At 32.4% G+C, this 12,377-nt stretch overlaps 2 protein-coding genes across 3 annotated transcripts; one reads left to right on the top strand and one right to left on the bottom strand.

The window, feature by feature from the left end:
- The first annotated feature begins 255 nt into the window (after positions 1-255).
- On the top strand, positions 256-2,972 carry LOC21398040 (pentatricopeptide repeat-containing protein At3g62890). The gene has a single exon (XM_010097193.2). It carries the CDS (start codon positions 417-419, stop codon positions 2,970-2,972), a length of 2,556 nt encoding a protein of 851 aa, XP_010095495.1. The 5' UTR covers positions 256-416.
- A 962-nt stretch (positions 2,973-3,934) lies between these two features.
- On the bottom strand, positions 3,935-6,510 carry LOC21398039 (protein MARD1). Of its 2 annotated transcripts, none has more exons than XM_010097192.2 (3): positions 6,215-6,510; positions 4,528-5,677; positions 3,935-4,386 (listed from the first exon to the last, which is right to left on the bottom strand). In XM_010097192.2, exons 2-3 carry the CDS (start codon positions 5,640-5,642, stop codon positions 4,206-4,208), a joined length of 1,296 nt encoding a protein of 431 aa, XP_010095494.1. In that variant the 5' UTR covers positions 5,643-5,677; positions 6,215-6,510; the 3' UTR covers positions 3,935-4,205. The 2 variants fall into 2 exon arrangements, with proteins under 2 accessions (XP_010095494.1, XP_024020787.1); XM_024165019.1 differs by lacking the exon at positions 6,215-6,510 and adding an exon at positions 5,767-5,868.
- Between the last annotated feature and the right edge of the window lie 5,867 nt (positions 6,511-12,377).

The raw sequence follows: 12,377 nt of genomic DNA, 5'->3' as shown, positions 1-12,377 counted from the left end.
TCTTCCGAATTTCATTTTAGTTGAAGAAAAAGCCTTGACATTGCTAGAGATCCAACATTTAAGACGTTGTAGTCAATATGCTTATGAAAACTCTATATTATTGGACCTGGTGGTCATTGATAAATTACTCGTTTAATATTTTCATTAGTGATATATAAACAATCATACAGATTGAAGAGCCACTAAAGACCACTTTAATGAATATTGCTATCAGCTTCTGAGGAATCCCTTTAATAAAGAGTATGGTAACGCAGGTAGCCATCTTCCAATACTTTTCTTTTAGAAAAATACTGATAATGAAAATTGAGTTGATATGGTTCATGTGCTCTTTTCTTCATTCATTTACACGAAATTTTATCCACAAAACTATCCATTAAAAATCCATCTTGGAGGGAACTAACGGCTAGTGTTCAAAAATGGAAACACCCTTCTCCTCTGTTCTCTCATCTCTGTCTCTCCCAGCACAAGAGCCAACCAAAAATTCCATCTCCAATCTAGTCCCAGTGACAAACAGCATCATTTCCTCATTGAAATCTTGCTCAACTATCAAAGAATTCTCTCCAATTCATGCCCATTTGATCACCACAAATCTCATTCATGACCCTGCCATGGCCAGCCATGTCCTCCACTTCTTCGTTTCTAGAGAAAACTCCCATTACGCCCATAGAGTTTTTAGTCAAAACCAGGAGCTAGAAACCATGATTTGGAATACCCTTTTGGAGAATCATCTCATAGATGGTTCTTTAGACCAAGTTTTGTTGACTTATTGTCACATGGTTTCTCAACGGGTGTCATTAGATATCTCCACATTTCACTTCCTAATTCATGCTTGTGCTAGAAACTTGGCCTTTCAAAGAGGGGAAGAAGTCCATGGCAGATTAGTGAAATCTGGGATGGGGAGGAACAAGTCCTTGAATAACAACTTGATGGCTTTTTATTCGAAATGCGGGAAAGTTGATAAAGTTCGCCAACTGTTCGAGAAATTGTCCCACAGAGATGTGATTAGTTGGAATACTATGATTTCATGCTATGTTCAAATGGGAATGCCTGGTGAGGCTTTGAATCTGTTTCGACGAATGCAGGTTGATGGAGTTGTGGCGGATGAGATAACCATGATCAGCTTACTTTCGGCATGTTCAAAGCTAAGAGATTTGGAAATTGGAGAAAAGTTACACCGCTATATAGAGGAGAATGATTTGGAGCTTGGTGGGAATTTATTGAATTGCTTGGTGAACATGTACATAGAATGTGGGAGAATGGAGAGAGCACATGAGCTTGTGGCTGAATGCAAAACTGATAGTGATGTTGTTTTGTGGACTAGTTTGGTTGGAGGGTATGTGAAAGCCAAGAAGATATATGCAGCTAGGTGTGTGTTTGACCATATTGGGGAGAAGAATTTGATCGCGTGGATGACAATGATTTCGGGTTATGTTAAAGGAGGGTACTACCATGAAAGTCTAGAGCTGTTTCGGCAAATGAGGGTTGAAAACACGATGCTGGATGAAGTTCTTCTTGTGACGGCACTTTCTGCGTGTACACATGTGGAAGATTGGAAGCTAGGACGATCCATCCACAGTTTGGTGGTGAAATGTGGGATGGTTGTTGATGGGTTTCTTGGAAATACTCTCATACACTTGTATGCACAATGTGGGGAACTCAATGAGGCTCCCTTGATATTTAAGCAGTTGCCTAGTAAGAGTGCTGCCTCATGGAATTCCATGTTGGATGGGTTCTGCAAAAGTGGAGACATTGACAAGGCAAAGTCCTTTTTCAATGAGATTCCTAACAAAGATGTGATTTCTTGGAACACTATGATCAACTGCCTCGCTAAGTCTCATTGTTTCGGAGATTTGTTCGAGCTGTTCAGAGAGATGCAGAGTTCGGCTATAAAACCTGACAAGCTGACTTTGCTCAGCGTGCTATCTTCCTGTGCTAGTGTCGGAGCCCTGAATCATGGCATCTGGGTCCATGTCTACATAGGAAAAAATCATGTAAAGATAGATAACATGTTGGGAACTGCTCTCATTGACATGTACGGCAAGTGTGGGAGCATTGAAAAGGCTGGCGAGGTATTCTCTCATCTAGCTGAAAAAAATGTGTTTGCGTGGACGGCCATTATAGGAGCACATGCCATAGAAGGGCAAGCTGCAAAAGCAATCGATCTTTACTCAGAAATGGAAGCAACGGGAATAAAGCCGGATCATGTCACTTTCACAGCCCTTTTATCTGCTTGTAGCCATGGGGGGTTAGTGAGTGAAGGGTTCTCATATTTCAATAAGATGAGCAGTGTATACAACATTACTCCTAATATACAACATTATGGGTGTATGGTTGATCTTCTAGGAAGAGTTGGGCAATTGGATGAGGCACTAAAATTCATTGAACTCATGCCAATTAAACCAGACATCTCCATATGGAGTGCTTTTCTGAAAGCATGTGGAAGCCATCAGAATATTGAGTTAGCAGAGTATGCATTTCAACAGCTCATAGAATTAGACTCTCTAAATGATGCAGCTTATGTTCTTCTTTCAAACACGTATGCAAAAGCTGGTAGATTGGATGACATGAGTCACACGAGAAAGAAACTTCATGAACTTGGAATAAGGAAGAAACCAGGGTGTAGTGTAATAGAACAAGATGACATTATGCATGAATTTACGTCTGCTGATTTCTCAAACCCTCGGTCTGCAAAAATCTACTCCTTGTTGGATGAGATGAAGGGCAGGTTTGGAAAACTTGGACTGCAAGAAACATCAGCTCATCATAGTGAAAGGTTGGCGGTTGCTTTCAGTTTAATAAGCAATTCTGAGAGAACCCCAATTCGTGTAGTGAATAATTTGAGGATTTGTGGAGATTGTCACTCAGCCATGAAACTTATATGTAAGGCCTATGACAAAGAGATTGTTATCCGGGATAACTACAGATTCCACCGGTTTGTAGATGGTAATTGCTCTTGTAAAGACTATTGGTAAATACATGTCAAATTGATATTCTCATTTGGTTTATATCATTGAATAGAAATTTAAATTTTCTATGAAAGAAGAGCAACAAAATTTAGAGGGTTAATTCTACCCATGGTTTCAGAAGTTTACACTTAATCTCACTTTAATTTCTGAAATTTTATTTTGTTTCAGTTTTAGTCTTTCCGTCAACTAGGCGTTGAAATTTAATAAAATATGTGTAAATTAAAGTACAAAATTAAAAATAGCTAAAATTTTAAATCTATATGTGAAAATTAACTTTTAATTTTTTATATTATTTTAATCTCTAAACTTCGTGTGTTTTTAATTTTAATCCATAATTTCTATATATTTCGTCAAATATTTAATATCAAACTAATAAAAAGATCAAAACTGAAAAAGAAAAAATCGCAACTAACTATATGACATTTAAAAAAACAGTAACTAAAATGAGATTGAGATTAAACCTAAAGACCATTTTTGAGATTAAGCCAAATTTAAATTGTTGTTCAAAACAATGAAACAAACGGAGACTATTTGCATAGTTGATGCAAAGGCTAGTCCTGAAGATAAAACATATAATTTTTGGAGACCTTTTTTAGTAAACATATCAATAGATTAAATTTTTTGTCATTAAATCTATATAAAATCACGTAAAAATAAAAAAAAAAATACGCACATCTAACTAATAAAAAAAAATTTAACTTACGCTAAACGTACTAAAAACATCTCTCAAATTTTTAAGAAAAAATAAAAAGAGAGAGGTTGCATATTACAATATTTCTTTTTCTTCTTGGAAAATGTATTAGTACTACATTATAGTGGAAAAAAAAGGTTCAGACTCGCAGGGTGCTGTAATCATGACATTAGATCAAAAGCGTACTAATAAGAGTGGGGAAGCCAAAAAAATAGGCTTTTCACCCCTTTACAAGATGAAATATAGGACGATACTTAGCTGACATAAAAATGTCTGATTTATGGAAGGAAAAAAAAAAGGAGCTGAATAAAACTCATCATCCACCAGGACCGTGGTAGCTGAAATGGAGATTAGGAAACGCAACAATGTACAAAACGATCATCCATGGCTGCCAAAAGATGCACATAAACAGCTCTTTATAAAACGGATGATCACTGGCGTCTATCATTTTTTTTTTATGTCAACCTCATCAATAACGGACGTGGTGGCTGTGGAAAGAAAGGAAACAAAACTAAAAATAAAAATAAAAAAGTAAAAAAAAAATGTCTCTATGTAGCAGCAATGAGGCCTGTTTCAAAAAGTTCCTTCCCATCATCATCATCATCATCATGATCAACGTCATGAGAGTTAGGAGGGTTTTCAGGATCTTTATCATTGGATTTCTCCAATTCCTCATCCATCAAAATCTCCAAAGAACGGCAACTCAAACTGCAAAATGCTTTCTCACCCCTGCAGAAGATCAGAATTAAGAAAGTTTTTAAAGTGGAAAATCATTCCCCAAAAGTAGCTTTGAACAACACATAAAAAGCTAGTCTAGTCCAGTCTAGTATAGCATAATATAGCATATTATATGTGTGTATATATGCAAACCTGTATATGTAGATGTCCTTGCCATCTTCCAGCTTCTTGTTACAAGAGTAACAGAAGCTCAGAAAATAATTAGAAGGGTATGGAGCAGAAATCCGAGTGTTTTTGCCAATAGGCTGGGAAAATCCAATCTCCTTGTTATCATCAGCCTTGGCAGCAAAATTGCTCAAATCACAAGACTCAGTCTCCAAAATGCAGTCACCAAAGATGTGAGTTGTTTTGGGGTTAGGACCATGAGAGATCACACATGTATAGTCCTCAGAAAGCTCAATCTCACTAGCTGAAAGAGACCCAATAAAGCCATTGCCAGAACCTAAGGAGACAGGGATTGTGCTCAGCTTAGTACCGGAAATTCGGTTCGAATTTGGACTTCCTCCAAAAAATTGAGGAGAGGAACTAACTTGGGTTGTGACATTGTTCTCCAAACAAAAATTCATGGAAGTAGAAATGGGTGAATTGGACATTGTTCTGCATGAATCCAATGAACAGGACCTGATTTGCCCAAGTGAGTCAGGAGGCTCTAAAGGGCTTTCTCCAATCTCGAAAAGAACATCAGAACTGCCCTTTTCAAGGGGTGGTTTGGTTTTTGAAGAATGAGGGAAAATTGCATAGTTTTTGGGCAGAGATTTAGGTGACTCAAAAGAATTGGTGTTTGCTTGACCACTAGTAGAGGTTTTAACCCTGAACTTAGGTCCAAAAAGAATGTTCTTACTCTCAGATGACCTAAGAACCTTCCCTGGGAATTTTATGTCATCGTCGAGAGAATCTATAATGCTAATTAGGCCTACTTTAGTGCTACCACCCCAGCTTCTTTGCTGACCATTTTCATGAGATGATCTTGTTGCTTTTGATGATCTGAAAAAGGGGTTTCCTAGACTTGAAAACAGCTTAAAATCTAGTGGAGATGTTGGGCTCCTAACTGAATCACAATCTGTGGAAGTGGCTAAACCCTTGGGGCTCAAACCCACAAGGAGACCAGAAAAAGAGTTCCTTTTGGGATTGTTATTGTTCAAAATATCAGAATGGAAGAAAAAGGACTCGGACCCAGAATTAGTAATTGGCTGATGACCCATTTGGTGCTGGTCCTTCTGAATTGACCTGGTCCTCTTTCTCAACATTGTTGTCTCCTAAAACCTTCAAAACCACCCCTTTTCTGTGCCAAACAAACAGAAAGATTTCTGAGTGAGAAGATGGTTTTGATATCATAAATAATGAAGATTTAAGAGGTGAAAATAAAAGTACCGAGAAAGAAAATATCAGCAATGATCAATCCTCTCACATGCAATAAAAGATCAGGAAGCTCCCAGGGGGATTTGATTGAGATCAAGAAAAATAAATGTGAGATTTCATTTCATTTCATTATTAAGGCATTAAAGATGATGCCTGAAAAGACTGGGAGATGTCTAATCAAATTAATATATATAACATCGAGAATATATAGAAAAAAAAATGAATTCCATTTTTCTTTGCCCCAAAAAAATGAATCCCATTTTGAAAACAAAAACCAAACATAATCAATCGATCATCAGGGACATAAAAAATGTTGGTAACAACTAACGAGATGATCAATACCCAAACCCCAGAAAAAAAAAAAAACTAAAAACTTGAATGTTGAAGGAAAAAAAAATGCAGCTTTGGATACCCAAAAAAATTGAAAAAAAGAGCGAAGAGAGAATATGAAAAAACCCACCTGGGTTCTTCGTTTCTCTGCTCTGTAAACTTCAGAGAGAATGACGTCAAGAAAAGAGCCGAATGAAGTAAAAATATATATGGGAATGTAAAATAAAATGTCTTTCTTCTTGTCAAAGGAGATACTTAAGAGAGTGTGTGTGAAACTTGTGCAGCACTCCTCTCTCTCTCTCTCTCTCTCTCTCTCTCTCTCTCTTGCTTTCTCTCTCTATTTCATTTCACGCCTCAAAATCAGAGAAGCAGTGAGCTTCTGAAATACTCCACTCTCTCTCTCTCCTCTCTCTCTGAAAATAGAAAAATGCCTGGTCTGCAATTATGTATTTTGCCCACAGAAAACGTTTATGTACGTATTTTCCCGACTTTTGCATCAGAATACATTTTCGCTCTTTTCCCCTTTTTTTCCCTTTTAATCGTAACTAATTACATTTTATTTTTCCCCCTTTTTCCTGTCTTTTCTTTTTTTTTTTTTTTTTCTCGAGGAATCTTCTTGAATTTGTTTACATTGGATTTTTTTTTTAGCAAGTTTACATTGGATGTTTCTTTTTCTTTAAGCTTTACGTGGAGGATGCCCATCCCTTAATAATAGTGTATATTTCAGAATATTAATATATTTAATTAAAATCGCATTAAAATGAAAAAGATAAATAAAACTGATAGAATTTATATAAATCGGAAGTTTTAAATTACTTATAAGTTTATTTTTTCATATCTAATATTTTTTATATTTTTGTTCTTTCTTTCACCATATCAGAATTGGAACACCTCTCATTATTTATTTGGAAAGATTGTCACTTTCTGTATATGTTAAGAAAATTTTACCTATGAAATGCAATATTAAGGACATAAGCTTTTTATTCATTAAATTTTATCCATTAATTTTGGATTTTCCCTATTATAGACGATATTAAGTATTTGTTGTTCGCCCATTCAAAATCGTTGAAGTCAATGGGTACTTTTATAGTTTTAGGTAGGAAAGAACAAACAGTGTATATTTTTTTAAGGGGGAAAAACACATTTTTAGTATTCACTTTTATTGTTTTAGATTTTTATTAGATTTCTTCATCATATTTCTTTACTTTTTTTGTTTTCATCTTTTGTTTTTTTTTTCTTGAAAAAAAATATTGTATATAGTTGGCATTCGAAAACGCTTGTTCATTAATATCACAAAAGTCCTGTTACATTAATGACTAATTAAAATATGATACATACAAAAGACTTATTTATTAACTATTACCTTGAGATTTGTTTAAGTAACAATAAGTTTTTGTTTTTTAATTGTCGTATCATTACAAAAATGAAAGAAAAGCATTTTCCTTAAATCTCATATCTCAACGGAATCTATGAAATGGGGGTCCTAGATGTGTTATAATTTGCTGACGTGGGAAAAGCTTAGGGGGTGTTTGCAGCAAAAAAGAAGTAAAATGGGCAATGGAGTGGAGAGACACTGATAAAAATCATAAAAGACAAGGGACAATTATTAAAAAAACAAAACACCAAAAAAAAAAAAAAGAATAATTACATCGATAGTCCTTTAACTCTTTAATAGATAACACTTTAGTTTTTTTTAAAAATTTTAACAAAAATATCCCTAAACTCTCAAAATATTGGTTAAGCCCCTTCCGTTTGATTCTGTTACCTTTTAAACAGTTTTGTACACGTGGTCAATAAGTTTAGGACCCGTTTAGTTTATTGATTCGAATTTAGAACCGATTTTAAACTTGACGGTTTTTAACGAAAATGACTTAATTGTTAATATTTTAAGAATTTAAGGATCGTTTTATTAAAATTAGAAAAAGAAGGATCAAAGTATTACCTGCCAAAGCGTTAAAAGGAACTACCGGCGTAAATTATTAAATTTAAAAAAAAAAAAAGTGGGAACAGTTTCTATCAGTTTTGTTGATGAACCGTGTTTAAAAAAATAAAATAAAAAATAAAAAATTTTGTTGATGAACCTTTTGATCAGAAAACGACAAATATGACCTGGTGGACTCAGGAGGCTTTATTATAACTGACAAACGGTCACGGCTTCTTTAAAACCGCCCTTCTCTTTGTTCCCGACCCGACTAAATCCACTTTCCGAGTTTTTCCCTTCTATCCTATTATTATGACTATTTTATGGTGGTTTGCAGCCTAAAAGGACTATTATGCCCTTTTCACTTTTTTTTTCTTAGTAGATCTTACGGAGGATTTTGTGGTTGTGGGGTATGAAGGACAATTTTATATAATTTACTCTTGTGATTTTTTTTGGCCTCGTTCATTTTGTTGATTCGAGTTTAGAATTTGACTTGAGATGTGATTTTATGTGAGAACTTTTTACTGTAGTAAAAAAGTTAGATGTGATTGTTTGTGAGAGCTTTTTACTGTAAAAAAACTCAAATTCTAAACTCGAATCAACGAAATGAACGGAGCTTTTTTTTTCCTAAACAAGACGTAATATTAATAATAAAAAGGAAGAGGAAAATAAGAATGTTTAGTAAATTAAGATTAAAAGTTCAAATGATTTAAGAGAGTGAGTGTAATCTTTATGAATAGAGGGTAAGTTTTATTAAAATGTGAAACTACGTAATGAAAAAAAATAACAGAACTTAATAAAGATTTAAAACATTTTTGAACCATCAAATCACATTATAATTATATTAGATAAAAAAATGACAACTTTATGTAATTTAATGACGATCTAAACTTGATAAAGATCAAAAGCAATTCTACGTCACCGTTTTACATCATAATAATATCAATAACAAAATGACCTTAAAAAAATTTAATACAATCTTACTAAGCAAAAGCATATTCTGCCAATAACTCTTTTTTTTTTTCCTCCTACCACGTAATTATATATATTTTAAGACATTTGCTATCATTTGTTATCACTTTACAGGTAACTTAGTAGCGACTTCACCATTTTTTAGTTATTTTATTAACTGATATCTCTTCCAAGTTTCATCACATTTTTGTTAATAGAAACGTTCTTTGATTTACATGACCATGTGCACCACCACTAAGTACTCTTTAAAAGATGTGCTCTGTGTCTTTGTCCATCAAAAGCTGAAATCTACCCAAAGGGATTTGATTAATTTACTTTTCCCCCCTCCATTTACCACGTTTATTGCGTGTCTAAATTTCCTATTTACCCGTTTAGTTTGCTGATTTGAGTTTTTAATTTGAGTTGATATGTGATTTTATGTGAGAGTTTTTTACTGTAATAAAAAAGTTAGATGTGATTGTTTGTGAGAGCTTTTTACTGTAATCAAACTCGAATCAGCGAAATGAACAAGGCTACTGACGTTTCACAACAAAATTTAAACTTCTCACTTTTTTTAAAGGGGTTTTTTTTTTTTTTTTAAAGTCTTCTTTCTGTATAGGCTAATTTAGAGTGATAATTGTACCTTTGGACCAAGCAGAAAAGAAAACCTATTTGTATTTTGTATGCTCTTGGTCATTGACTACACTAGTCATTGTAGTTGTTGGTCCAACATATTGAATTAGTATGTTTTAATATCAATTATGAATGGTTTCTCACCCAAAAGAAAAGGGCCAAATAATTGAATATCAGTAATGCAATATATATCACACGTGTACATGTATTCAACATACATAGAACCTATTAACATTAATGCATAATATATATTTAAGAGCAACAAAAAAATAATATAAATATATATGTATATATATTATTGCATAAGAAAACTCCATTATTGTATACTGGTACATAGGATCCCTTAATTCCCTTTTAAAATAAAAAAAAAAAAAAAAAAAAAAAAAAAAAAAAAAAAACATTAATTGAAATGTTAAATAAAAGAGCTCGCATTTTTTTTTTTTTCCAAATCAAACACGATAGAGCTACTATACAAAAGTTCATAATACCCCCAAGCTGTAGCTGCGAGGGATTAAAAAAATAAATTAATCATGATCAATTCTGACACAAAGCATTTTCAAATTCACTAGATAACAATTTATCTTCTAAAAAAAAGTTAATAAAGTGCTTATTTATGGTATTGAAGTTATTTCATCCGTTCAATTTATATATCTTTATGTATTTTTAAGCGTTGAATTAGCAAACTCTCTAAAATAAAATAAAAATCTTAAAACTTAAAAAGAGGGAATCTACCGAAAAAAAGTGTCTAGTTATTGCACAAAGACATTATTATTATTTCTGCTTTGATTATTGGATAATGACTTGTCTTTGGTATTGTTGCGTCATAGTTCTTCGTAAAAGTTAGAACACACGCATCAATTACTAGTCCTAGTATTTGTAGACTATTGGGGACCACGACATCATTCACAAGTAAATTGTATTCGTCACTTTGGCCTCGTTCATTTCACTGATTCGAGTTTTCAGTTTTAAGTTTTTACAGTAAAAAATTCTCAGAAAATGTCACATCTAACTTTTTCTGTACAGTGAAAAGCTCTCAAAAAATGTCACATCTCAACTTGAATTGAAAACTCAAATCCGTAAAGTGAACGAGGCCTTTGTTAAAACCCAAACACTTTTTTTCATATTTAAAAATAAAAGCTCTTTTGAGGGTTTGATGGAGTTATGATTACGATCTCGTTCATTTCACCGATTTGAGTTTAAAATTAGAGTTTTGTTACAGTAAAAAATTCTCACATAAAGTCACATCTCAACTCGAATCAGCAAACTAAACAGACCATACATATATCACCTTAATTTATCACAAAGCACTTTATTAAAAATGTATGTGTATCCCATCAAAAAAAAAAAAAAAAAAAACTCACTCTAAAATCTACACCAGACGTTCTATATATTTATCTATAAGGCACATACATCCCCGTTAATGACAGTTTTTTTTTTTTTTTTTTTTACAAGTTGCATGTTTTTTAAATTTAATTAAAATTACTGTGGTAAATAATAAATCAATACAAAGAATTTTTAATTGTTTCTCTGTGAAAATAAATAAATAACTACGATAATAATTCAACTTATAATTAAAGTTGGACTTGAACATGTATAACATGCTAACAATGTCGTAATTGTTATAAATTTGACTCAATATAGGCAACTTACAACGATTTTTCAAATTAAAAAATGATACCATAAATGTTAACAATAACAATATAAACTTATTATAAAGTTTTGGAATTAAACCTAGATAAAATTATGGTGGTATCAAAATCAACAATCTCATTATATATGTATGATGATGGTTAAAAGAAAATATGTTAAATAGTATACATTTGTAATCATAAGTAGTGTAACACAAGTTAAAATATTTATCAAAGTAAACAAAAGTAGTAAATCAGGTGTTTAAATAAAAAGTAATGAAAGAAGTATTTGAATGGGCAACAACAAAACACAAGATTTTAAAAAAGAACAAGTAAGAGATGAAGTAAATGTGTGTGTAATGATGGTGAAATATATTTGTGATGATGGATAATAGTAAGGAAATAAGATTGGAGCGTAATTGTTTCATATCTCATCGATTTTCACTTTTAATTTTATGTATGTATTGAGAAAACAGATAAGCCAAGTGAAGTATTCTTAGCCATTGATTCAAATTAGTAAAAAAAAATAGCTAATGTGAACCGTTGGATTAAAGATTGAACTTTGAAGTATAAAATTTATTGAAGCTCATTCTCCCTTTACATTTGAAATGGAAGAAGTAATTCATCAAATATTACTGATTGAGATAATAAATAAGATATATATTTGAAATGAAAGAAGTAATTCATCAAATATTACTGATCGAGATAATAACTAAACAAAATTTTCACTTCTTAAGTGAGAGATAAATTGGTTTCACAATATGATTGACTTGTTAAACTTTTTTCTTGTTCTATTTGAAATTAAAAATGAAGAAAAACAAATTTGTCTTTTTTTTTTTTTCAAGTCCAATAACATGTTTAGTCTCAATCACAAAATGCAATTAACTGTCAATATTTTCCCTGATTCTTTTATTTTTGACGGAATTGATTTCCCGTGATTAATTCTAATTTTTTAGCACTTTTCTGGTAAAAGTAAAATAAATATCAAAATTCAAACTCACCGCACTAAATTTGGAGGAGGTTGAGTTAATGAATTCAGAATTATAATTTAAAATTCTTCTCTGTATATTTGTTATAAAAAATATATTATAATAAATTATAAATTATAATTCAAATCATAATATGAATCTTTAAACAAAACGCACTCTTAGGTCTCGTTC

This window comes from Morus notabilis, unplaced genomic scaffold (genome assembly GCF_000414095.1).
Source record: "Morus notabilis unplaced genomic scaffold, ASM41409v2 Scaffold699, whole genome shotgun sequence".
In the NCBI taxonomy this organism is placed as follows: Eukaryota; Viridiplantae; Streptophyta; class Magnoliopsida; order Rosales; family Moraceae; genus Morus; species Morus notabilis.
This window is presented reverse-complemented; position numbering and strand designations above follow the sequence as displayed.

Bases quoted from the DNA above. Each gene is read 5' to 3' on its own strand.
- LOC21398040 (XM_010097193.2), top strand. From the start codon at position 417: ATGGAAACACCCTTCTCCTCTGTTCTCTCATCTCTGTCTCTCCCAGCA.
- LOC21398039 (XM_010097192.2), bottom strand. From the start codon at position 5,642: ATGTTGAGAAAGAGGACCAGGTCAATTCAGAAGGACCAGCACCAAATG. The intron at 4,387-4,527 runs GTTTGCATATAT...GATCTTCTGCAG, and splicing joins AAGGACATCTACATATACAG to GGGTGAGAAAGCATTTTGCA.